The following is a 26348-nucleotide window of genomic DNA, read 5'->3' on the forward strand; positions in this document are numbered from 1 at the left end:
CAGCAGTCACACAGTTCATACACACAACACTCTCCTGTCCACTCCCTGCCAGTGCAAAATCCATGTGACTGCCTCACCAGGCCAAGGGTACAGTACGATGAGCTGCCTACTGCCACCTTGTGGGGCTAGGAGGGAACTTTTACAGTGATATCAAATATTGTAAATATAAATAATTGAAAATTGTTAAATTATCTCCGAAAAATCTGGCCAATACCAGGTATGCCTTGAATGAAATTTATTAGTATATCATCTACATCCTGAAATCCATTTAATCCACAGTGTTGAAATTCACAAGGGACATTAAGCTGTGTATAGAATAGTAAAACTTCAATACTGACTTTACTAACAGTTACATCTTACTTGTGTTAGGTGACTAGCAGTTTTGTATCGTATTCTGGATATTGCAGTGGGTGACTAAATCAGAAAAGAAAGGAAAACAAATTATTACACTTAAGGTTTATTCATTGCTGAAATATAATCAACTACTGACTTCTCAGTAAATAATGTGATAGAAATCTACTAAAAACTATTATTTTTCTTTAGAAGAAAAAAAAAACAAGGCTTGACAGGGGTATGACAATTTCATATGTGAATAAAGTGACAAAATGTACTTAAAACTTATTTTTCTTTAGAAGAAAAAAAAAACAAGGCTTGACAGTAAGAATATGATTGCAACTCAGCAAAAAAGTAAAAAGTTAAAAGGGGTTAAGTATAGATTGGCATGAAAACTGATTGGGTTACACACAAAAACATGGAATATTACTTTTGTTTCTATCATGATAGGTCCATGTCTTTAACACGCCGTGAAGTACAGTAGAAATAATCACTGCTAAAAAGAGCATACAAATAACATGAGATAAACATGTGTTACAGTCCACTTGTTTAACCAGTTCTCAATCTCTTGGTATAAAAGCTAGGAATATCTCAAATAAATGCAGTAAAGTGAACATAATAAGCAAGGCGTTAATAGTTTCTTCATTTTGGCAGGAGAGGGATCCTTGTAATGCTAATTACCAGCAACTTTGACATTTTATCTATATGTGATTAAATCACTAGGGAATATAGAGTAACTTTCAAATCAAGTTTTACACTACAAACTTTCGGGGATATACTGAATAAACCATCACATACTGTAGGAGTGATTTTACAACCTCAGCAAAAAACTTGACCAGAGAACAAACATGCACTGACAAACTATCAACAAAGGTCTTTGTCCCCATGTCCCTACTCCTAATAAATGCACTTTACATAAAAAAAAATCCTCAGAGCCTCTACGTGAACAACAACAAGACAGAGTACACAGCAGAGACATTTATCATACAGCAAAAAGTGTAGCAGGGATTCTAGTTATGGGAAAGATAGATATATTAGCAGGTCATTTCAACTAAACTTGTCTAGTAACTGCACAGTGTCAGCCAAGCATAGTGTCAATGCACTTAAGGGGTTAATGATCCTATGCAAACAGTCACGTCTTTAAAGACATCTTCCAATACAAACTGGAAGAATATCCGGTGATATTTTATTGGATGCTCTACAGTAGTTGTTAACACACTCATTCTAAAAGTCAGCAGAAAACATTTCAACAGAGACACGAGGCATATTCTCCTCAAGGCAGTGGATGCCTTTTCATGTCCCTTTATTTTTTCTCACCTTCCCATTTTAAACCTGAAATATCCCTCTTTTATGCCACTACTCAGATGCTAAGATGTTCAGTATCTGTATGGTTCCTGTAGGAGTGGCATCTCCTCCTGACCCTGGAAGGTCTGTCTCTCTCCGGGTCTTTTTGAAAGCTTCAGCATCTTAGCATCTCCTCGCTGCAGTCCTTTAGCCCTGCGGCGGCAGGACACCTTGTGCCTGTGGAGAAGTGTAGCATTCCAGAAGCGAGCAGAGCAGCGTCGACAGGAGAAAGTCCCTTTGGCACGATGGGAGGCCCGATGGACAAAGGCCGCCAAAGGCCTGTGAGACTGCTTCCCACATACACTGCAGCTCAGTCGCTCCTGAGTGGTAGAGACTTTTTGTGGATGTTTAACTGCCATGTGGACTAGAAGTCCTGCTTTTCGGGAAAAAACTGAATTGGGGCATATAGGACAGCCAAAACGTTTCACAGGGACTTTGAGAGATGACAGGATCTGCACCTTCATTCCCCCAGTGTTGACAAGCTTGTACCCACCACCACCTGATCCTCCTCCACGTCTAATTGTCAAACGAAGAGAGCCTTGTTTTTTATTCAACTGCCCTCTTATTGTACAACTTATCTTTCTCTTCTTTTTGCTTCCATCATATCTGACTAAATCTTGGGATTCCCATTTATTTTCCCTCCAATCTCTCCTGTCGGACTTTTTTTTTTTCTTCTTGAATCGTCTCATTTCATCGTGTGATAACTGGTTGCTGCAGTCAAGGTGTTGGTGGGACTGGGTATCTGACTGATGATGGAGATGATGGTGGGAGTGATGATGATGGTGATGCAGATGATGATGTTCAGTAGAGGGCAGTTCCGTAAGGGGCTGGAACGGGGCTGTGGTGTGAAGGGTACGACTACGGGATCCAGCTGGGTATATGTGCTCTCCTTTCACCCCAGCTGGGGAGTGTGGGTGGTGTGGGGGCATGATTGTTGAGTTTGGAGGCAGAGGCTGCGAATAAGATGGAGCATTTGAGGCTGAAGGCTGGACTGCTGCAGCATCATAAAAGAGGGGGGAGTAACAACCTGGGGGTTGTGGGGGTGCCTGTTGGTGGCTATGAGTCACAACACTGAGACTCTGCCCTCCATGACCTTCCGTGGAAGGAGCCAGCTGTAGCAGGACATTGGTGGCAGCCTCGCTCTCTGATGTTGACTGATTAACATCACTCCCACCTCGGTTGTCTCCAGGCCCACTACTGCCTTCTTGTGGGTTAGATGTTTCAGCACGGGTCATCCCATGCTGTGACTGCCTATGTCTTGTGAGGCTATTGGAGTAGGCAAATGCTTTCCCACATACCTCACAGCAGAAGAGCTTTTCACCCCCGCCTTCATGAACCGTCTGGTGGTGAGCCGTCAGATGGAAATGATGGCGGAAAGACTTCCAACATATAGCACAGGTGTACAGTCGAGGTGGAGGTGGGGGTTGTGGTTGGGGTGGGGGTGGAGGCTGCGGCTGGGGGTTGGTGTCTTGAGGCTTGACATCTTGAGGGTAGGAGTAATAGGAGGAGGTGCTTGGTGCTTGGTTCTGGCTCCTTTCTTGGGCCACGCTACATTGAGGGTTTGGGTTAAAGCTGTTAAGGTTCTCCGCAGCTGGTGTTGTGGGCACCTCTTCCAGCTCCCCTTTCTGGTGGAGTTTGCTGTGCCTCCTGAGGCTCTGGGAGTAACCAAACTCTTTCCCACAGATGCTGCATTTGTAATTCTTTGCCCCAGAGTGGACTGTTTGATGCTTGCTAAGGTGAAAAGCTTCTCTGAAATACTTTCCACATACAGTGCAGTGATGGGGCTTTTCTCCAGTATGGATGCGGTCGTGTCTACGTAAGGTCTCGCGGCGTGCAAATCCCTTACCACAAACACTGCAGAGGTGAGTGCGTGGGAGCCCACTGGGCCCCATTCTGGGGGTGTACTGCCTACGTTTGGGGGGCTGTCCACCAGCTGCAGGATCTTTCTTAGCTCTGGGTTTGCGCGGACGTTTTGGTTTGGAAGTAGGATTCTGTGGGTTGCTGCTCATAGCCTCCTGGCTCCCACCACCTCTGAAATTCTTATCCATACCAGAGGTGGATGAAGGTGAGCCCAAAGGACCTAAACCAAGACCACCTAGCAGACCTCCTATGATGTCTCCCCTATCATCCCCTCTATTTCCACTGTTACCAGCTGCTGTTATAGCAGAGATTGCATTATTGACAGAGCTAGTGACATCATCCTCTGAGTCATCCAGTAGAGAAGAAAGGGGCAGGTGGGGCTGTTGCTGAGGATGGTGGTGCTGGCTGTGGCTCTGTGAATGTGGATGCAGTGTTGGGGCCAAGGGTGCCTTTCTCAGAGCTGGGCCCGCCATCCCACTTCCACAGGGGGAGGCACCAGAGTAGCATGGAGATGGATTACCTTGAGAACGGTGGTCATCATGGTAGCCTGTGTAACGATTCCGAGAGTAGTCAGTGGGGTATTTACCATCTGTTCTGTCCCTGTCATTTGAATTCCCTCCCCTTCCAGACTGAAACAGACCATCACATCCTAAACCTGATTTTGGTTCTCCTTCCCCCACAATGATTACACCATCTTCTTCCTCAGTTTTCCCATAAATAACCCCTCTATTGCTCTGATAAGTCCCCCCTCCTCCATTACCTCCTCCACCCCCTCCCCCAACTCTGTCCTCGCCATCAGTTCCTGTCTTGCTGCCCCGTTGTTTAGGTCCCCTACCTGGCTTGCCGCAGGTGCCTGAGGCAGCATGGTTGAGAAGAGATGTGCTCTCACGGAAGGCACGGCCACAGGCGGGACATCGGAAAGGCTTTTCCTCATGTATCTTCTCATGGCGTGTCAGTGACTCTCTACGATTAAAAGCCCGAGAGCAGGTGGAGCAGCCATATGGGCGGGCCGAAGAGTGTAAAACTCCATGTTGCAAGAGGTGCCCTTTTTTCTTAAAGGCTTTGCTACAATCAGGGCAATGAAATATTTTGTCTGGGCTAGAACAAGAATTGGATGAGGGTTGGGTAGTTTCTTGGGTCGAATGGGGAAGGCTTGGGTCAGACTGTGTTTTAATGTGAATGGGGTTTGGGCCAGTATTGGAACCATTGCTAGTACCTGCTGTGGTTGGCTCATGCATGCGTAAATGCCTGCGAAGGCTTGAAAGGTGAGGAAAGCTTTTGGCACACTCCCCACAGCTATAAAGAGGCTCTGTGTCAGACTCTGTGGGGTTGGGCTGCAATAAGCTCTGGTTATCAGATTTAGAATGGTGAGAATCATTAGTAACCAGTACTGAGGCAGCAGTGGAAGAGGGAGCAGAGGAGGAGGAGGAAGAAACTACAGATGAGGATGAAGATGATGAAGCAAGAAGGGATGATGGGTCTCCACCCATATTTGACATACCAACCCCACTCCCAATTAAAGCTGGTGGCTGACCATGACTTAGTCCTCCATTACTACTAGCACCAGGATTACTGTGGCTGCTGTGCCCATGGCTGCTGTTATTACTATTGTTTTCAGATTTTCTCTGTGGCAAATAACCAGCCATAGCTTTCTTCCTCCTACTGCTGCTGCTACCACCGCTACTACTTCCTCCTCCAGTACTTTCCCCTTTACCATCATCCTTAGATAAGGATAAATGAAGGGGGAGATGGAGGGGCAAACCTGCTTCCTGCTGCATCAGAGAAGCTATTTGATTTGACGAAAGTACAGGGATGCCCTGGAAGTCAAAGCCACTGAGTGATGAGGGTTGGGGGCCTGGGTGAAGCGGGTGGTGAGGATGAGAATGAGAGTGAGGGTGAGAGAGGGTGTGAGGTGGAAGCTGCTGCTGCTGCAGGGGAGGCTGCTGAGCAGTCTGCTGTGGCTGGCTAGAAGAGTGGCTATGTGAGTGAGAGGAATGCAAAGCAGGAGGCGGAGCGAGGCTAGTACTAGGCTCCCCACCAGTCTGACTTAAACCAATGCCTAAGTGATTATGGGTTCCCTGTTGAACAAGAAATTGCTCTAAACTAGCATTAGCAGGGACCCCAGAAAGGAAATACTGATTAGCAGCTAACATGCAACTAAATTGTTGGTGAAGGCTCCGTGCATCAGACTGGGCCCCAACTAACTGGTGTCCCAAAGAGCTGACTGCACTGCTGCTAGAGGGGTTATTAGAGGTGGCCACAGAGGTTGAAGGAGAAGGAGAGGAAGAGGAGGGACCAGGTGATGCTTGGGGGACAGAGAGGCCAGGATGCAGAGGAGGAGGGGGTGGAGGTGCTGATGTTACTAATCCTCCTAATCCCCCAGCACTCCCACTACTGCTACTTCCCCCAGCAAAGTGCTCAAAGCGGCCTACACCTGGGTGTAACTGCTCCTGTGCTAGTGCTGCCTCAGACGGGTGGAAAGAGCGCAGGAACTGTGGGTAGCCTGAAGAATGGCTTGAGCTGCTGCTGCTCATCTTGCTTGACTTTGAACGAGAACTTTGAGATGAAGAAGGCTGTTGTTGTAAAGGTGGGGGAGGAGGGGCACTCATCTTGGCAAAAATGGAGGCAGAATCAGAAAAGGCGTTACCTCTAGACCCCTGCAGGGGGCCCAAGCCAAGTCCAGACAGAAGAGCTCCAGAAGACTCAGCCTGCTGCTGCTGCTGCTGCTGGAGTTGATGCTGGTGAAGTTGCACTTGCTGTTGATGCTGTAGTTGTCGATCTAAACCAAGGCCTTTGAACTGGTGGGCCTGGTGCCCACTTAACATCTCTATAATGTCCAAATTATACTTTCCAAATTGGAACATTTCCCACTCACTTGCACATGGGGGTGCAGGGGCCAAACCTCCAGCACTAGGAGCGGCAACAATGATCCCACCACTGACTGGTGAAAGACAAACTTTACCCAAAGGTTGAGTTATGCTACTTTTTCAGAACTACTTGAATGTCACCTTAAATCTAAAATTCCTTTCTCCAGATTGTTTACTTCTGGTGCTGCTACTCGCTCTTGATCATCCACTGCCCACACTCTACTTCCAAAACGAGTGGGGTAGCCAGGAAGATGAGTTTATGATCAAAGGGTAAAAGTGTCTTTTTGATAAGTAGATCAGTTCCACCTAATTTCAAAATTGCTTAGAATATCTTTATTGAGAAGCAGTTCAAAAGACTTCTTCTTGTTGCCTTTGAGTTACAGCGTTGACATTTTCCTTCATTTAAGCAAGTTTCCTCATCCGTGTTCAGCGAAGAAGCTCCTAAAGCTGAAAAAAAACAAAATTCAAACAGACATGACAGTCATAGAGGGGAACAGTGCTGGAATTCATAATACTTTACTTACTATCCATTCAAAGGTAGATTAGAGGCTAATAAGTGATTACACTGGGTTTTTATATATTCAATTTCATACAACCAATATTTTATATACAATGTTTTTTAAGACTAGATTCGTATCTATTCTGCTATATGCCTACCTAATATTTCTTATTGTCGTGAGCCATTACATATCTCTATGTTAGGAAAAGAAATACAAATCTCAGCCAATCAAATTTTAATCTTTTATAACAACTTACCATGATATCAGACTTGTGCATGAATGCCAATTCTTTTTTATCAGTACTATGGAGGCAAAAGTTATTTTCAACATTCTTATTGATTATACATATAGCTCTCTCTAGGCAGGTTTCTGTGCTTGTATTCTGCCAGTACCAAATATTTATTAGATGACACAAAGGCAAAACGGCAGTGTTGTATGAAAAACCACATTATGCAGCAGAAGTTAACTTTTGGTTAATTGCAGGTGTATCTGTATGTAGCTGCTTATTTGGATTATACCCACACTACTTAAACTGGTGGAATCCCTGCTACATTTTACCACTTACACTGTCAAACTTGTGGAAAGATGACGTGTAGTTATTACCGCAAGGAAGTAAAATGTAAAAAAATGCTGTTGCCAACTTTCAGCCGTTAAAATACCACTTCTCAAACTACAATCTCTGTTTCAAATTACATAAGGTAAATTTTCTTTAAAAATGTTTAAGTGGCTTTTATGAAGTTACTGTTTTACATTTTGACAGAACCAATTATCAAACTAGAAACATATGGGTTGACAAATTATGATTATTATTCAGTCCCTTCTCATATTTCTGCATACCTTAATTTGGAACAATGTCAGTCCCTTATCCAGGTTTTCCTTTTCAGCATGAAAACATTCATTAGTCATTAGTGTTAAACTTGACGTCAGGGAGAAGCAAATGCAGGTCAACCTGTCCAGCAAAAAAATGTTAATTATTTTCATACGATCCTTAGGATGGAATGTTTTTTGGAACCCAGAAGTGCACCATACTTGCACCTTTAACCGTTTCAGCATTGACTTTTCTCAATTCTTTTTTTAGTTTACTACTAGAAAGACCGACACACACCCAACACGGTGCAATATTGACCGCATTACTCAACTGTCAGTTTTATTTTTAGTGTAGAATCAGTCGACATAATATGAAAATCTCTGGATTTTCTTTTGTTTTATTTGATGTCTTCAAAGGACTATTAGCAGTGGGCCTGAGTGGGCATAATAATTACAGTGTCATGTGCTGTGTATTATCTTACCATGGGTCAAGAGGATGACTGAACAGCAGATATAAAATTGGATTCAAACTGCACATACTTCACGCTAATTACAGATCATCCTTGGACATTGATTTGTTTTTATTTATATTCATAGCACTTTGCTGCATGGTTGCAACCTGTTCAGATACTTAACTTATGTTCTGTCATGTTCAATAACTATTAAGCTGAATTATATCGAATCTAACACCAACAATATTAGGTTAAATATATGCTCTTTAACTACGGAGCCACTTTTCATGGCCAAAGATGGCGAGGATAGAAAGTCTAACTGTTGCATTAAGTTGCAAGTTGTTCTAGTTGTTCCACTAATGAAGCTCCTTGAAGTGCACTGGCTTCTGTAGCATCACTCACTTTTCAATCTTGCTTTGCTCACCTCGTCAAAATCTTACCGTTTCCTCTAATCGATGCGATGAAGCTGGAGGGGAGTGAGCTCCTCTGGCCGACGAGGGAGATAATCTATCGTGTGTTTGACCGCTTCTCATTTTACTGTAAATCAGCGAATCCTGCGAAGAAGGACAGAAAAACATGCTAAAGAAAACCTCCTGTGAATCCCACTCGCTGCACAATGTAAACATTAGCAGTGCGCAAGTAATAACGGACGCACTTGAGGCTGCATCCTGAGACAGTATTGGTTAAACATTGGAGGAGAAAAAAAGGAAAAAACATCGGAAGCGCTTGAATGCAAAACTTCACGGTTGTGCCTCGTATCATATTCACACTGTCTCCCTGTGTTCAGCAGCCTGGCGCCGCACACACGACCACCGCGGCTGCCGCTGCTGCTGCTGCTAACGTTAGCCGTCGACACAAAACCGCGACATTAAAAGCGCGCAGGCGGCCGCTAACATCACGACGCCAGCGTTAGCGTGCACATCTGCGGGAGTTTTATCCGGGGAAATGTTTACCTTCGCGTCCAGTGGCGGGAGCACGGTTGCGGATGGATGAGGCCTGTCACGCCTTCTTCTGGCCGCCTAGCTAGCAGTCGCCGCTTCCATTTCTGCGTGCTGTTTTCCAGTCGATAGCCAGAGCCATTTTCAGTGATGCTGAGCTGGTTGAGCGCTTCCAACGCAGAAATCAACGCCGACGGGCTCCGCAGCTTTCTCCTCGACACTTCATCTCGACAGTCTGCGCCGGCGGGATTTGTTTAGCTGAAGGTTTCGACGGTCGAGAGGGATTAGGACGCTCGGTGGTAATATTTTTGGGTAAAAGTGAGTGACGTGTGCTCCCTTAACATTGGTCCTTTCCGGCCCTTGTAATATTTCCGGGTAGCAGCTGTGGGGCTCACGACGGATTCACCGTTTGGTTGCACGCTGGGGTAAAACGAGGGTCCGGTAATGGTGCACATTCTCTCACAAACACACACACACACACACTCTCACACACACACGCGCGCGCACGCACGCGGCACCGACACAACAACACAACAACAGTCTCTGTGGGAGGGTAGAGACTTTTCTCCATGTTGTGTTATGCCTGATTCCCTGTGGGCCTTTTAGTACTTTGGGAAAATTATAAATTCAAACTGCAGCAGTTTGAAAATAAAACTAGATTGACAGAAAAATATAGGAGAAAAAGTGAAATACATGTTTCAATCTTTTATCTAGTCTTTCAGAAAGATATCTTCCAACCACTGATGCTAAAGTGGTAAATTGAGGATAATTGAAAACTGATTAATGAAAAGTAAATATTATCAGTTAACTCCATAATCGCATTTAACAGAAATGCCTTCAATTAATATTTGCTTGAACAGATATTTGCCTTTTTAAACAGAACCAGTTCTCCTGGTATTCAAACTACTTGGTAAGTATATTGTGGGTTTAAAGAATATGATTTGCTTTTACATTCAACTACATGACGGTAATAATCTCTTCCTCATCCAACTATAGTAAAATTCTACCTGCATATAAATGCATCTGTAATAACAACCCAACCACTGTATGAGTTGTACTTTTACATATTTTTTATTGAAGTGACATTTTCACAGCAGGACTTTTATTTAAAATGTGACATTTATGTTTTTGCAATATTGCTTCTTGTACTTAAGTAAAAACATTGATAAAAATAGATTTAACTTCTCCATGTTGCTCAATTTCTTTCTGCTTGTTTTTATATAAATCATTTTCCTTCTAGTCTCTGCTTTATGACCATGGCCGTACGTTTGGGCTCATTAAATGTGGATCGTCTGCATAATGAACTGCATCATCTGAGTGTGCTCTCAAAGACAAAATCCTGTGATGTGATGTTAGCTGCCATGTGCCAGACATCCAGGTTGTGACCCCCGTAGTGTTAATTTCAATAAGTAGTCAATCTGAATTGATATATGCCTCACAGACATATGTATAAATTATATACAGTGAATTAAATAATTGGAAAGCACATCCGACACACTTTGAATAATTAAAGGGAAAGGGAAATAAACCACTTCCAGTTTATGTCAGATTTCTGTCTTGACTGTTTTGTCTTGATATTTAAGACATAGGATACTAAAACACATTAATAGTTGTAAGAACAAACAATAGCAACAGAGATTGTATGTTCAATGTTTTTTTAAATGTATTAATGAACACTAGTTATATACATTTCTGGAGATGCATATAGAAAAATCATTGCTGATCCATTCGCAGTCTCAGTTGTTCTTCATTCATAATAAAACTGCATAAGTGAACTGCTGCACATCAACAAAGACCATTGTTGGATCAATATGATGATTAAGTCCCATATCATGTTCAACACTTATATTTTTATAAGTCATGTTCTGTTAAAGCTGTGAGAAAGAATTTGTACACAGGAAACAACCTCAGGCTAAATTAAATTCAATCATTTCAATCACAGAGACGTGAATAATTTCATCTCTCTGATTTTTAAGGATGGTTAATCATGCCTGGGTTAAGATGCTCATCATGTACATGAACCATGTAGGGCACAGAATATTTGGATCCGGACAATCAAAGGCCCTGAAGGACTCAATTCGCTCACACACACATTTTCAGTTTAAATGTGAAATTATTTTTTCTTTCATATTTGCTCTCTCAGTTGCGGTATATGGCTGCTCATAAACTGAGCATCATTTGTGGAAAACAGGTTCTCACTTCAGCAGATGTATGGTGCATCTGCTCATATAGTGTGTGTGAATGGGGGCAGGTGTTGGACTGTGTGGGCAGGTTATCAGCCATGAACAACAGTTAGGAATTAGTGCCATTTGAGTTTGTTCTGTTTTTCCAGTAAACTACACACATGCTACACTTCCTGTGTAGGTATATAAAATATTACACTCAAGAGTAAAACCTTCAGTGAATATTTGTCTCAGAGCCAAAGAGCCACTGAACCTCCTGCTGGTGAAATGTGAAAATTACAAAATGACAATCTTTGCAGTGCATCCTCGGCCGGTGTTCGCTGCCTAAATCTAACATATTTTTATACCCCTTGTGTACGTCCTGTTGAAACTATTTGTACATCTGCACATCTGCTCTTTTTTATTTAAGCCTTCATACATCTCAGTGCAATAAATGTATTCACAGGAGGATTTACATATGAACTCTGTAACCCTGATCCCACAGTTTGTACAGTGTGAAATAACTCCAGTGGCCCAGTGCTGCAAATTATATGAGGACAATTTCCCCTTTTCATTTAATTTAAAAGCACAGCTGTCCACTCCCACTGGTGCTGTATGGTCGTAATGTGGCTTACACAATATCTCACAGCCTGGTGGGAGGGGGATTTTATCAAAGCTCTGTGTGCTCACTAACCTACTGAAGGACATTTTATCAATATAGCACTGGTTGTTGCCTCTGGTTTGACCCCTCATACAAAAAAAAATTATTAAAAAGCATGTTTCTCTGATTTTTGCTTCATAAGTGAGTGAGACATTTATGTAAAAATACAGAAACTACCACATACGCATAATGTACTTCTTACCCGATTGCATTAACCTTAGCAGATTATGATTTTACATATAAATATATTGTGGGCTTAAAAAATATGATGTGATTCAAAATTGATAGAATCAACTACATGACAGTAACAATCTCTTCCTCAACCATCAATAGTAAAATTCTACCTGCATATAAATGCATCTGTAATAACAACCCAACAACTGTATTAGTTGTACTTTTACATATTTTTTATTTAAGTGACATTTTCACAGCAGGACTTTTATTTCAAATGTGACATTTGTGTTTTTGCAATATTGCTTCTTGTACTTAAGTAAAAACATCGATAAAAATAAATTTAATTTCTACATGTTCTCAATTTCTGCTGAAACAATACTTCACGAGTTAACCACGTTCAAGAAGAATCTCAATTCAATTAGAGTTTATAGCAAATTAGTTCTCCTCAAGATGGTCCAAAATTAGCACTGTGCAACCAATCAACATCTATCTTAAGTTTGCCATATTATTGATTTCAGATCTACAGTATAGTATTGATCTTAGGGATGGGTCTGACCAACAAGACACTCCAAAATACATAGGACCTATGTTTCCCTCACAGATTAATAATGTATAATTTAAAACATTTATGACATATAGTTTTTTTTCCTAGTGTTAATTCATATTTAAATGTGCCTTATACTCAGATAAATTGGAATTAAGTAATTAAATGACAAAAAAGTGTCTTGGAATAGTTATTAGCAAGATACATGTGACTGCAGCAGATTTAAACTGCAAAGGTTGAGATTATCGATAGAAACTCCAGAGTTTAGAGAACATGAATTTACCTTCACTTATAAGTGAAATAAAAAACAAAGGAATGTCATGCTCCATAATGAATGACAAAACATAGTTTTTTTCCCACCAACTTTATTATACAAATTCTCTGTAAATCACTGTCGTATCCAAGGGGATCAATGCATTAAACAATAACAAAAGGGTTGTTTTGAAATTTATAGGCATGAAATTAAATCCATGATTTCCATTACTGGACATTGTCCCAGATCGTACAATTCACTGTAAGCAATGCTTTACATTTCAGGTGGCCATGAACCATCCTAACTATAAATGAATTCATCGTGGTAAAAACACACACCATATTCATTCATTTCTTTCTGAACTCGCCTGTGGATTAGTTCTTAGTTGTGAAAAAGAAATCACCCCTGTAGCCATGTAGGAGGCTACAACAATAGAAAGACAACAAAATGCTATGAGTTTGGCACTGTACAATTCAATAGATACTAACACATAGTTTGCGGAATCCTCAAATTAATGTCGAAGAGATCACTCAAAATATTCTGATTGTACTAGCTATACAAAATACGATACTTGCACAAATTAGAATAACCATTTATAAAAGTGTGATGATGAGTCTCGATGGATATGGCTTGTGAGATATTACAGACTTTGCTACAGACCTTTTTGTGGCTCTATTAAAAAATCTAAAACTACTTTATGTCATCTGTCCTAATTCCCTGAAAAAGACACTGCACTCAAAGGTTTCCGTCAGACCTCAGGTTTTCTCCCAAGGTTTATAGTAAACATTCAACCCAACACACATACATTATGGCATCAAGGTTTTTTTGTGAACAACCCATAACAAGTTAATGGGTCAGGCTGCTGCAGAGGAGACAAGGGACTGTCTCTCACCTGGTGGCGTTACTAACGTCCGGCCTGTCCCAAACACCTCCGCCCCTCGCTGGCTGTTAAAACACCGTCATACGTTCAGAAGGCTGCAGATTTTTCAATCAATGTGTTTTGTAACCAGTTTGGAAACCAATGAGTAATCGCTTGAGATCAAGAAGTCATAAGGCCGATGTCTAGACACAGTACATACAGCTGGAGAAACTGGCCATAGAAGCATGGGTGACCTTAAAATCCAGGCATACTGTAAAATGCCTCTCAATGAAATGGAGCTGGCATGCATCAAGATTTAGAATGTTTTTTTTAACTTGAATTTATGACCAGATGTATGAAAAACTAGTCATGAGAACGCTAGTTATCTAAAAACAATAAACACTTAAATCCCACCAAGTAAAAGAACATTACACCATAAGATAATTGTTAATAATAACCATAACAGTTATAATAATTATTAATAATAACACTCCATCATATTCAGAACAACTACATTTAGCACTGTGTATAGGAAGATTTTCCAAATGAAGTCTGTTTGTGTTGATCAGCATTTAAATCTCTGTATCCTTCCGCATGACTGAACAAAAACCGAGCAGGAACACGTTCCTCCATTGATCTGTGTAATTATCTCTGACTTCTGTCGATTAAAGAAAACTCCTCTGCTCTCAGTACAACCTCTTGATACACTGATCAGTCACACCTTCAGCCGTGCTTGTACAGAATGTAAACCTCAAGGACGCGATACAAAGCAGGTTTCGTATCTGGTGCAAATATCAGGGGGTAGATTTGTGCAAAGTTTTGTCTCCGTTTCTCTTTGAACTGTGCTTTGATTGCTCTTGTTTTTTGTACACATTAATACTCAATACATCATGACGATATCAACACAAAATCAAGAGAAAGAGATAGCATCTTATATGGACCACAGATATCACATACTACAGTATATAGGATAGGATAGCCCTTAGTATTGATAAGCGTCGTTATTGATGTTAGTTTTTTTTTCTTTTCTCTTTTTAAACTCGTACTGGCTGAAGTGCGTTATGATACAGCAAGGTCCTCGTCTGGAGGATGGGAGGGGCTTCCTAACCACCCGAGTCTCTCATGGCTGCAGGAGCCACGCAGGAGAAGACGGCCTCGGTTTGCCCTCACTCCTGACTCAGAGGTTTGTTTGTTTTGTTTTTTTTTTGGCTCGCTCTGAAGCCGATCCTTTGACTGTAAAAAATATCAGTGACTCGTATAATTTGTCACCTGGTCAGAAGAATAAAATGGTGATTGTCAGACCAGCTTCTTCTGTGGTATTCTCTTTGTATCTCCATAAATGGCTTTGAAGGACAGTTGTGTAAGTGCAACCTCTGTGTCATGGTCTATTCACTTGTGCTCTTTGGAGAAACCTTTGCTCCTCAACCTACATTTAAGTAAGTTGCCCTTTTGTTGGTAAACTCAACACATAATTCTGTTCAGTTATCTCTTGACTCGTGTGTGTTTATGTCAAGATTATTAATATTTTGTCTGATGGCTCTTTATCATTTGGTAGCCCACTGGTCTTACAGGTTGGGAACACTAATGGGAAAACTTACCCATAACTTAGTGTAACATCAGTTTACACTTGTGCAGTGTAACAGTGATCAGAGTGTGAGGTCCTCTGGGGTTTTGATCTAAGGTCACATGGAAAACTAGGCAACCCAGGCGTCAGATTGGTAGTGTGGGTACGTCTGCAGTTCAGATCGGGCGCAGAGTCCCACCAGTGGCGTCAGGCTGCTGTGTCCCAGTTGGTAAACAGCCACCACCTTGTCCGCTGGTTTACATAGGAAGCAATGTAAAAGCAGTTCTGTCTCCCTGTGTCAGGACGAGGTTGGTTGAGCAGAGTCTCAGATCTCAAAAAAAAAAAACTCACCAGGCACTCGGTTCAATTAGACTCATCTGGTCCACGAGGCTCTTTACCCGTGAGATTCGGTTCTAATAAATCGTAGATGGCGAGGGCTGGGAGGGTGATTGGCTCAATTCTCGATGAAATTCTGTGATACAATATTTCCACGTGGTCCTCCTCTTCATCAACTTCTTTTTTTATGTCATCTGGTTCCCTATCTAATATGGCTCCTGAGTACTTCTTGAAAAACATATATATATTTATATATATATAAATATATATAAAAACAAAAGCATGAACGACACTTCTATTGGTTTTGTTTCTCCCTTCTTGTTAGTCTCTCTACAAGTAATGGCACCGCTGTATATGGCAATATGGCAAATTCTGTTACAAAATATGGCTGATGTAGGCTATCACATAATTGGAACAGATATTCCCCAGCTATATTTTTAATAAGGTAATCATATTTAAGCTATTTAATTACAAGATAACACTAATTTGAATAGCCTAAACACATTATACTGTTACTATACTTTATACTTCTAGTTGTATTTCTTGTCGTCGTATATCTAGTATTTAAATGCAGAAAGGTGATCTATTCCCATGCCTTACATGAGGGGTAAACTCTATATTAGTCTCTCACCCTCACACTGTCACCTCGTTTTTACTCCCTGTCCTGATCCCCTGACTGCCTCCTCCACTTCCTCCTGACCCCCCGCCGCCCCCACCCGGTATGAAATGTAGCTGCTCAATGGTGTTCTGCCTTTTTGCTGCAAACGCCATCCTCCTCGCGCTGTGGCCCCCTAGTGTTCCCGTTCCCATGACGACCCCCGCCCCGGGCATCTCCCCTGCCCAGCCCATGCCCCCGCCCATGCCCCCGCCCATGTGGCCCGTCATCGGCGTGTTCCTCTCCTGTTCTCTTCCAGAAGTGGGGTGAGAGTTCATCTTGATCATGTGGTGCCGGTCAAGGGAGGGCGTGGCGCAGACGTTCTGCTGGGACTGAGCCTTCTGCTGGCGAGGCAGCGTGGGGACAATCCCCCCTGTGTGGGCGTATGGATCCACAACACCCATACTACCAACCCCCATCCTGTCTTCCAGATGGTCTGGTGACATGAGCAGCCGCTCCTGTCTCTCTTGTCTCTCCTGTCTCTCCTGTCTCTCCTGTCTCTCCTGCCTGTCCTGGGCCTTGCGAGTGAGGGTCTGTGTGTTTGAGTTCTTATTGGAGGCAGCCATGGCTTTGTAGTACTGGTGTTGCTGGTTTTTGGACAGCCGGGACAGAGTCCCTGTGTTACCAGGGACGTCACCCATGTTGAGCAGCTGATCAGTGGACTTAACTTTCCTTGGGGGTTTGGACAGAGTATCGTAGTTGGAGTTGACATACTGTGGTTCCGGGGGATCCAAGGGGTAGGGATTGGGGGTAGGTGAGGCAGGCATACCAGAGGGCGGTGGTGGGATCCATGGGCGAGCTGCGTGCCTGGGGAGGGTTCCTCTTCCACTTAGGGTGTAGTCTCCCCCCCAGTGGAGGTGGTGCTGAGAGGATTGGAGGGCCGGCTGGGCTGTGTGAGGCCGGCGCTTGGTGGTGCAGTAACCAGAAGAGTACTCATCGAGACCTTTCTCTGGAAACCAAACAAAATCAGAGTAAATAGAATCAGCAGATAATTACATATCCTGCACTTTATGCCACAGTGTCACCGTTCTTCAGTGCTCATTAAAATACACTGTCATGGGAGAGAGGAGCAGACATGCCGGAACATTTGTCCTTGTTTCTCAAAATGAAGGGACTCACCGAGGCGTTTGAGCGAGGAGTATCTGTTGAGCTCTGGCTTGGTGGCGCTCTCATAGGAGGGAGGCAGCTGAGCCAGGTTGTGTAAGGAGTGGTGGAAGGCCGGCTGGGATTTGGTGTTGTTGTGTTTACTGGAGAGCAGGGTGCCTCCAGCTGCCAGCTGAGCATTGTTCATCCGCGGGGTGCGTTCTACGGAGACCACAGGGAGAAAACCGCTGTGTGTTAAATGAGATTTGCCCCCACTGGATATAGCGCCCTGCATGTAGCAGCATGTGTGAATCTGCTAACATTCACTGGAACACGCAGATTTTAACTCGTGCTTTCAAATCTTACACAAGCGAACAAAGCTAAGATAATCATTATAACTGTTGGCATGAGTGAGAGCTTAAGACGAATCTGAATTAAAATAAATGAAGCATTGTGGTGATTACATATCATTTATTCAGGAGCCAGGGTTTTCAGCGGCAGCCTTACCAATAGTTGCGGTGTGTTTGGGACTGGAGCCTGACGAGTGGATGAAATTGTGCTGCAAATTGCCCACTGCAAGAAGAGATGAACAGAAGGTAATCAGCTCACAAAATGGATGTCAGGCAGTTTCGAGCTAATATGGTATTTTAGCATCAAAAGATCACGGTAATTATGCTCACCTTTACCTACAAATGATCATATAACGCATATATTTAATAAACCTTTCTGTCTCCTGTGCCTTTCACTACTTGAATTCTGGTGTGAAGAGAAATGCTGAGGATAAAGATTTCCATTTTTTAAACACCACCATCAAGGATTCTTATTTTCCTGTCTCAAAAATATCTTACTGATGACACATACACACAAATTCCTCTGCATATAACGGATGCAGTTACAAAAGCTCTGATTGTGCGTCTAATAGTGCTATTCACTGTGCTGTATGCTGTGAAAAGCCCTGCACCCTCACATCTGTTGTCCTTGTTGGGCAGTCCTGGGGCGTAAAGATTTTTTGGAGCTCTCCCCAGCGTCCCATGTCCGTCCCCCACAGTCAGAGCCACACTGTTGTTCCTCTCATCCTGCTGAACCGGGCTGGACTGGTGCCGCAACATGTCCACCAGGGCTCTGATGATAAAACAAACAAAGACAAGAAGGAAACGTGAGATTAAACTTGACAATAAATGGCTGGCTGTAATATCAAATCAGTTTCTACCAACATTATGAGGATTTAGGATTAGGATCATTTTGTGATTGATTTGTTTTTTCCAATATCTTATTTTGGGATATTCTGAGATTGGTTCATATTTGACCAGGGAAAGCTCAACCATATTCATGAGAGGAAAAAGGCAACGAAATAAACTTTATTTATTTTGAAGTATTACAATAAATCAAGTTTTTATTTTATTTTAATTATTTTAATTTTCCAATAATATAATGCATTTGATTTACACAGGTGTCAGCCGTCATCTTTTTTATAATCAACCTGCTCATAGTCTGGAATAGGAATTTGTCTAAAATTATAAAACTGTAAAAAAATAAAATAAAAAAATGTATATATAATAATATAATTTAGTGATTCAAAGAACAATCCACTACAACATATTAGTCCACTACCATCATCCTCCACTTGCCCAAAAAAAATGTAACTTGCACACATATATACGTTTTTTTGCTTTATATAAGATAACTATCACAGAGGAAAGGAAAACAGCAGCAGCCCCTCAATGAAGATCAAATGTGTTTCAGCTGATGACTAACAACATAATTCTGAGCCCAGAATGAATCTAGGCCATTTATGAGTCCTGAAAACCTCATTTTGTTACAGTACTCACATATAGAAAGAAACAAACCTCACCTGGGCATGTTAAGGTCCCTCTGGTTGGCCTCCTGTTGCACCTTGTTGAAAACCACCTTGATGCCCACAGCGACAGCCACCATGAATACGATCACGCCACCGATGACGAAGCCGGTGTTGTGGCTCTGTTGCTTCAGCGGATCGAAGTCTGGGTCGGGACCTAGCTCATCTGGTAAATCCATGGTGTCTGCCGGTGGCTTGGCCCAGTCTGGAGAGTCATAGTTTTTACAGTTGTCCTGGTCCAGTTGTCGGCTACGATCTGGACAGCAGAACCGGTAGTGGCAGGTTCCACAGCAGAAGATGAAGGTGTCCTTGGAGCAGTTGAAAGCACTGTCAATTTGTCCCATCACGTCGTAGTACCCCCGACATACATCCATCCATCCATCAATCAGCCATGGTCGAATGTGCGGTACCTGGGCTGCGCCTAAGGGAGGAGCAAGGGCCTCCGCTGAAGTCACATTCTTGGGTAACATGACCTGAGGCAGGGGCCTTGGAGGGGCCTCGAGAACTCCCTCTGAGGTCTCTGGAAGTTTCTCAGGCGTTTTGGTCCTGCCTTGGAGAGCAGCTGGCCTGATATTGGCCTGGATGGCGAGGAGTAGGAGCGAGGGGCTGGGGCCCGTCCTGGGCTCCTCTGTGAACGGCCTCCCTGAGGGGTCTGTGTGCTGAGGAGGGGAGGACGGAGAGGTCTCCACAACAGTGGTAAGTGGGGCAGTAAGGAGGGAGAGCAGGGAGACAGCGAGGACTCGGAGATTGGTGGTGGGCGTCATTTTTACATGACTAAGAGATCTATTTTCTGTTGTTGAGTCAATGCAGTTACAACGCTGTATCCGCTTGTGCAGTTTAACCCACTAGAATGCCATGTGAAATATTCAGGAAGCATGCACAACCTTCTGAATATTGATTACATATCAGTTGTTTCATTCAGTGAGGTCCGGTGATGAAATTTGAAAAAAAGGTTGTTTTGTTTTGTCGGAAACTGAGTGTTTATATTTTGTAATAAAAGAAAAGGCCAGGAACAGTAAAAATGAAAACCTATCAACAGCTGAATTAAAACTGTTTTAATTTACTGCGAGAAAGGAACCGGTAATGACCTCATCAGGAGCACCTCTGGAGTCTACAGCACTAAAATGGATGCAGCTTTGTAAAGACGACAAGCTGAAAACAAAAATCTTCATGCTTTTAGTCTTCAACGTCTTCTTCTGCACGTCCCACTGAGCAAAGCAACATGTATCTGACGCACTGTGCTGAATGGAAATGTATTTTGTGAGCACAAAGCCCAGTAGAAATCAGTAGCAAGTATTTTTTAATGAAATATGGCAGTCCTATACATTCCTGTGCTGACTGTGGCACTTGAACAATAGTCTATGGCCGGTGCTTTGTCAAATGTAAACAGTAATATTTATTTTGTCCACCCCTGGATGATTATTTCAGTCTGGCACTGCATACATTCAGAATTGGCACTTGTTTAAGATGTGAGAGATTTTCCCGAAAAATTAATGAAATCTACAACTCTTTTCATACATTTTTTGGCATTGTAAACAATTAAATTGAAATAACAGACTGCACCGCTGTCAATTAATAGTGCCTTGTTTCTCTGTAGCAGGGACTTATCTCCATGTTTGCCTCTTCCGAGCACATCTATAGATACACTGTGTACTTTATCTCAATCTTTTCTGTGGTCAGATTAATGTGCATCCGTACTCGCCTGGCACATACTGTTACTGTGATTGGGATGGGGGTGCTAATGAGGCAGGCTCAGCTTAAGTGCTAGAAGACTGTAACAACTGAAAATCAGGAGTAAGCATAAACCAAGGGAACGATTCCCGGCCTGTGAAGCACATTGCAAAATGAGGCAGATGTCGTTGGATTTTAAATGCTCTGCATTCAGCTTTTAGGCACAAAATACCTCATTAGATATGAACTGAATGGCACAACGTGTTTCCATGTGGCATGTCTCTTTAAGTAAAAATAATTTTTGATTTGTCTCCGAGGTTCAAAGAATATTACTTTTGTTGAGAAATATGTAAATGTGTGAAGTTATTGTGTTGGAGGTGTTGGCAGTAATAGACAGAGGCAGATCTGTCTCCCACAGAAATTATAATTATATGTAATTATCAAAAACGTCCCTATCTGTAGCAGAGAATGTAGGCACAGATGGGGGAGAGAGAATGCTCAAATCACAGAGGGCTCCACTTGTTTCAGTTACATTCTCCTCTAACCTTTGGTGGAGAGTTCAGCAGAGGAAAAACAAGAGACTCAAAGCAGGAGTTCTCCTACTGACAAATGTTCCGAGAGGAGAATTTTTCTTCTGTCAACTCAGATGTTCTGCTTGATTTCCAGAATCAAACCTGGTATGTGTTGTCCCAATGTCCAACTGCAACACAAACGAGAGACGTGATTAGAAAGAAGCTCTGCCACCTCTTCTCCTCACTTTTTGACACCTGTTCTTATGTGCACACGACACAGTCATTTTTTATTAATTGCACTTTGTGGTGTGTGTGTGTGTGTGTGTGTGTGTGTGTGTGTGTGTGTGTGTGTGTGTGTGTGTGTGTGTGTGTGTGTTTGGCTGCAGGAGGAACACGCTCCTGAAAAGCCAACGATGGAGAAAGGGAGAGAGAAAGGGAGCAGAGGGATAAATGCAGGGTAGGGATTTAAATGAGCAAAGAGATTGTGGCGAGCGGGGAAGAGCCAGAGGTATAGATGCAGAGACGACCATGAGTGGGAGGGCGGTGAGTGGGTGGCACAGAATCAAGTACATTTCTCCCAGCACTTACCAATACAACATAGCACATCACACAAACAGCACCACCAAACAGATCTGCAAATACAGTGCGTGCCACACACAAGAAGAGTGCTAATCAAGAGCTGCTGTTAGAACACTTAGAGAGGAAGAATATGAAACTGTACAAAAGCTTTGTGTGTGTATGTGTGTGTGTGTGTGTGTGTGTGTGAGAGAGACTATAGTAGACATTCTGTAAACCTCCTTGTAGTCAGCCTCTGCCTCCCCTTTTATTCCTCTTGCTCCCTCCTTCTCCTCTTTCTCTCTCGTTCTGCCTTTCTCTCATTCTCAGATTCTGTGCGTGGGTTGAGGCAGCTAACTCTCTCAGAATAGCAATGCAGCTCTGTCTGTGTGTGTGTGAGTGAAAGCGGCAGTGAAAGAGAAGGGAGGCAGAATCCAATCTACACCTATTAACCAGAACCGGATTCTCAAAGTCACATCTGCCCTGTCTCTTGCTCGACGACAGCATAAGCCGTCATATTCCAGCACTGCTCAACTTCCATCTTTTTTTTTTTTTGCTCTGACTCACTTCATGAGGATTTTCTGGACAAATACCCCCCCCCCCTAATAAATGTGCAGTTACAATGCAAACTCATAACAAACATTCATTCAGATTATTGCATTTCAGACAATCTGCACCAAAAAGCCCCAAAGTCTAATTTCACATCTTTGCAGCTACAAGACTCAACAAACAAAAGCATTAAATGTTCTTGTAAATACTTGACTGTGCTACTGGGGTAACACACACACACACAGGGCTGTGAAGGTGCATCCCTAAGTTACATAGTTACACGGCCACTGGAGGAGAAAACCATTTTCCAACACATTTCCTGGCATTGTGCTGGAGCAATTGTGTGTGTGATGTGAGCAGTGCACGAAGCAAAGCGGCTGCGTTGGTTTGGCTGCAGCATCTGTGCAGACGGCTGAGCATGCGACGACTTCAACAGGTGTTTGTTATAGAAATGAAACAAAATGGCTTCTTTTTTAATGATATCAATCGGTGGGGGGGGAAGGGGTGAATAGAAATGACCGAAAATACAGAATGAGGGTGAAACCAGCAGCTGCTTTTAGTCCCGTCAGTCAAATAAACGCTGCGCAATGACTTTGCATCAGCCCAGAGATGTTGCGCATCGGCTCCTCACGCCACTGCACAATCCTCAATACACTTAATAAGTTGCAATGAACAAGCATGCGGGTTATGGACAAGACATGCATGTATCAGAAGGCTGAGAGTGCGTGGGTGTATCCGTGCCGGTGTGTGTGTGTGTGTGTAGTCCGGCTGGATGCGTCTCCGTGCGCGTATGTGTTATGTGTTAATATCAATATGTTCCGAATGTCGCAGTGTGCTGGTATTTGTCGATCAAAGTGATGAAAAACATGTCTGCCACTGCGTGTGTGTGTGTGCGTGTGCGTGTGTGGATGAGGATGTTTCTGTGGCGCAGCTTTCATCCAAATGTTTTGTTTGACATCCTCCTGGCTCCGTCTTACACAGATGCCAAACTGGGTTTTTTAACGCGCGCAGAAACGCGCAGTAAAGGTATAAAACCCCTTGTGCCTGGTGTTCAGTGATGGATGCTGCGTTAAGAGAAGGTGCATTTAATGTCGTGTCTTACCTGTGCGTTGCTCTGGGGTCTGATGCTGGAGAGCAGCGCTGGGAGAGCCTGCGCACTGTATCTCTGTCAGATGGCAGCCTGTTATTGTGGCAGGAGCTGATCAGGACAGCTTGAACTGTTGCTGGAGCTGACACCTGCTTTCATAATAATTCTTTTAAGAAATAAAATAAAAACACTGCTGCAGATCTCAATCGTCCTTCATTTGTTTCCATCCGGTTACTGATAATCCATCATTATAGGCAGGAGGAGAAGAAGAAGAAAAAGGTGAGCAGGAGAGAGAGCGAGAGAGAGAGAGAGGGAGAGGGAGAGAGAGAGAGAGAATAGAGTCAGTGCCCGTGGAGATGTTCTGAGGTTTTTTTCTGATACATGTGACAAAAGCAATTCAATGGGAAAATCCCGCCTGTGTCCTGGAGGAGACGCAGCAGCAGCAGCCCAGATGCTCAAAATCTCAAAAGTGAAAAAGTAAAAATGTCTCTCAAGCTTAAACTTTCTCCTTTTCTCTTACAGCTGACCACGACTGCTTCCCTCCACCACTTCACAGCTCCCTCACTCCCTCAGTGACAGACTCCTTCACCCCAAATGTGTGAAGGAGAGATTCAGGAAGTCCTTCCTCCCTGCTGCTGCCAGACTTTACAACAAGCACTGCACCCAGAAGACCCCCGTACACACTCCCTCTCTCTCTCTCACTCACACTCTCACACACACACACACACACACACAGAACCTCATCATGTACAACCAATGCAGAAGTCTAGGTGCAATTTGTATAGAGTAATTGTTTTAACTTATCTTTACTTTATATTCTTCATTTTGTTAATGCTGTTAATTTCCCAATCTTGGGACAATAATGGAATTCTGATCCTGAGTCTGATCCTGAGTCTGATTCTGAGTCTGATTCCCTTACACTGCCTGAAATGCCCCTGGACCTCACCAGGGTCCGTCAGCTGAGGAGCGCTGTGATTGGTCGCTGGCTCTGGTGTGGATGAGAGTCTCCAGCTCCGCGCTGCGGCTGCTGCTGCCGCTGCTGATGATGATGATGATCATTAGGCCCATTCAACTGGTGGCGTTCATCTTTATTCTCTCATTAAGTGAATGGCCCCGGAGGAGTGCATTTCACATGCTCTGGTACAAGAAGACAAAACTCACTCAGAGTTCTTGATGAGCCTACTGTTCTTTATGAAGAGTAAACGACAAGGATGAGACAAAAGAAAAGAAAACAGAAAAACTTGCTCTTGTGTTAAAGCAGCCGGTAAATTGAAGACCTCAGAGATACACACAAACACATACAAACTGAGGGAGAGAGGAAAAAAAGGAGAGACACAGAGAGACACGGTTGCCACAGCAACTGTGTCATTATGTTGGTGGCAATAATGAAAGCGATGAAAACGGAGAGGAGAAGCGGATTGGCGCAAACGCTTTGACACTGGAGCGTGAACGAAACTGTCAATTAGAGACGGGCCTACATTGGCAATTCAGAAATGTCTTTAAGTTAGCGAACTGGCTGAGCCACAAACCCTCCACACACAGTGGAGCGAGATGTACAATGTGAGGTTGGTAAAAAAAGATTTTGTTTGGCTTCAGTCCATCGTCACATAAAGTAACTGCCCCCTCACCATCCTCAGCATATGAATGAAACCAGGATTGGGATTCTCTGTAAATTGTAGTTGTAAGCATTTTGTTACATGAGGTGAAATCAGTGACTTCACATTAGGATGAATCACAATAATCACAATCAATTGTGTGTCACAGGAAAGCACAGCATATGGTTCCTGACGGCCTTCATCTGACGCACGCTGCATCAACACCTGGATGAACCTGCACTGTGACGTAGGCCTATGACATCAGCTTTTCTGAGGAAGTGCATTTGCTACAATTACAACAAGCCATGGTTCAGAGGATAGTGACTTCTACACACAGGGCAGGAACTCTGTGGTTTTTATAAAGCTTCACTGAAAATGGATTCATCAAACGACTATCATGCAGATACCTGGAGCAGAGTGAAGTCCTCTCCTGCTTCAACTGCTCCACCATCACCCCCCACTTCCCAGGAAAACCCTCCAATGCATGCCTAAATGACGACAGACCTGTTGCCCTGACATCTGTCGTCATGAAGATCTTAAGACGACAGATGATGGCCAACTCAACCTAACAGGCTGATATTAACAGCAGAAAAAGGATCATTGGTGCTCCACTGGCCACCCACCAGGACTTGTTCTCTTCGAGAGCCAGGAAACCTATCACAGATCCTCACACCTTGCAAACTTTATTAACTCCTTCCCTCTGGTTGGCACTACAGAGCACTTTACACTAAAACAAGACCCAGGAGCAGTTTCTCTCCTCGTGAAGAGCTGACCTGGACCATCTGTTAAACCATAGCTGCTCTTGTATCTTCAATTTTCAATTGTTGCACCCTCTAGAAATACACCATCATTTCATTCCTATGGGTGGTGCTCATTATTGCTGTATATTGCTTGTACATTGTCTCCTTGAGTCACTAACAGATGAAACCAAAGTCCTTATGCGTTGACTACCTTACCAAATACATCCAATGGTGATATTTATTTAATAAACATCTCAAATGTTTCAACAGCAAGGAAAACTGTCTTTGCATTAATCGGGGAATTCTATGCCACGGAAAGGAGCGTTCAGTGGAACCCCAGGTGTCTAAGACGGCCTGATAATTACCTGCACGGCAAGTTGCTATTTCTACAC

At 43.2% G+C, this 26348-nt stretch overlaps 3 protein-coding genes across 5 annotated transcripts in view; 1 reads left to right on the forward strand and 2 right to left on the reverse strand.

The window, feature by feature from the left end:
• rps9 (ribosomal protein S9) overlaps positions 1-26348 on the forward strand; it is a 145786-nt gene that overhangs the window by 30207 nt on the left and 89231 nt on the right. The gene's annotated exons all lie outside the window — the stretch shown is intronic.
• Positions 442-9644, reverse strand: LOC109633220 (uncharacterized). 3 transcript variants are annotated; one of them, XM_020092896.2, is made up of 4 exons: positions 9117-9643; positions 8604-8717; positions 6185-6851; positions 442-4084 (listed from the first exon to the last, which is right to left on the reverse strand). In XM_020092896.2, the coding sequence occupies exons 3-4, from the start codon at positions 6399-6401 to the stop codon at positions 1710-1712; spliced, it is 2592 nt and encodes an 863-aa protein (XP_019948455.1). In that variant the 5' UTR covers positions 6402-6851; positions 8604-8717; positions 9117-9643; the 3' UTR covers positions 442-1709. The 3 variants fall into 3 exon arrangements, with proteins under 3 accessions (XP_019948455.1, XP_069393675.1, XP_019948453.1); XM_069537574.1 differs by having other exon boundaries at positions 4373-6851; XM_020092894.2 differs by having other exon boundaries at positions 442-6851; positions 9117-9644.
• Positions 12988-25684, reverse strand: LOC109633251 (protein shisa-7). Its single transcript, XM_020092967.2, has 6 exons — positions 23637-25684; positions 19245-21618; positions 18360-18514; positions 17900-17965; positions 17429-17614; positions 12988-17258 (listed from the first exon to the last, which is right to left on the reverse strand). The coding sequence occupies exons 2-6, from the start codon at positions 20009-20011 to the stop codon at positions 16288-16290; spliced, it is 2145 nt and encodes a 714-aa protein (XP_019948526.1). The 5' UTR covers positions 20012-21618; positions 23637-25684; the 3' UTR covers positions 12988-16287.

This window comes from Paralichthys olivaceus, chromosome 13, assembly GCF_024713975.1.
Source record: "Paralichthys olivaceus isolate ysfri-2021 chromosome 13, ASM2471397v2, whole genome shotgun sequence".
In the NCBI taxonomy this organism is placed as follows: Eukaryota; Metazoa; Chordata; class Actinopteri; order Pleuronectiformes; family Paralichthyidae; genus Paralichthys; species Paralichthys olivaceus.

Bases quoted from the DNA above. Each gene is read 5' to 3' on its own strand.
- LOC109633220 (XM_020092894.2), bottom strand. From the start codon at position 6,401: ATGTTCCAATTTGGAAAGTATAATTTGGACATTATAGAGATGTTAAGT.
- LOC109633251 (XM_020092967.2), bottom strand. From the start codon at position 20,011: ATGACGCCCACCACCAATCTCCGAGTCCTCGCTGTCTCCCTGCTCTCC. The intron at 18,515-19,244 runs GTGAGGTTTGTT...TTTTATCATCAG, and splicing joins AGGGACCTTAACATGCCCAG to AGCCCTGGTGGACATGTTGC. The intron at 17,966-18,359 runs GTGAGGGTGCAG...CTCTTCTTGCAG, and splicing joins GCCCAACAAGGACAACAGAT to TGGGCAATTTGCAGCACAAT.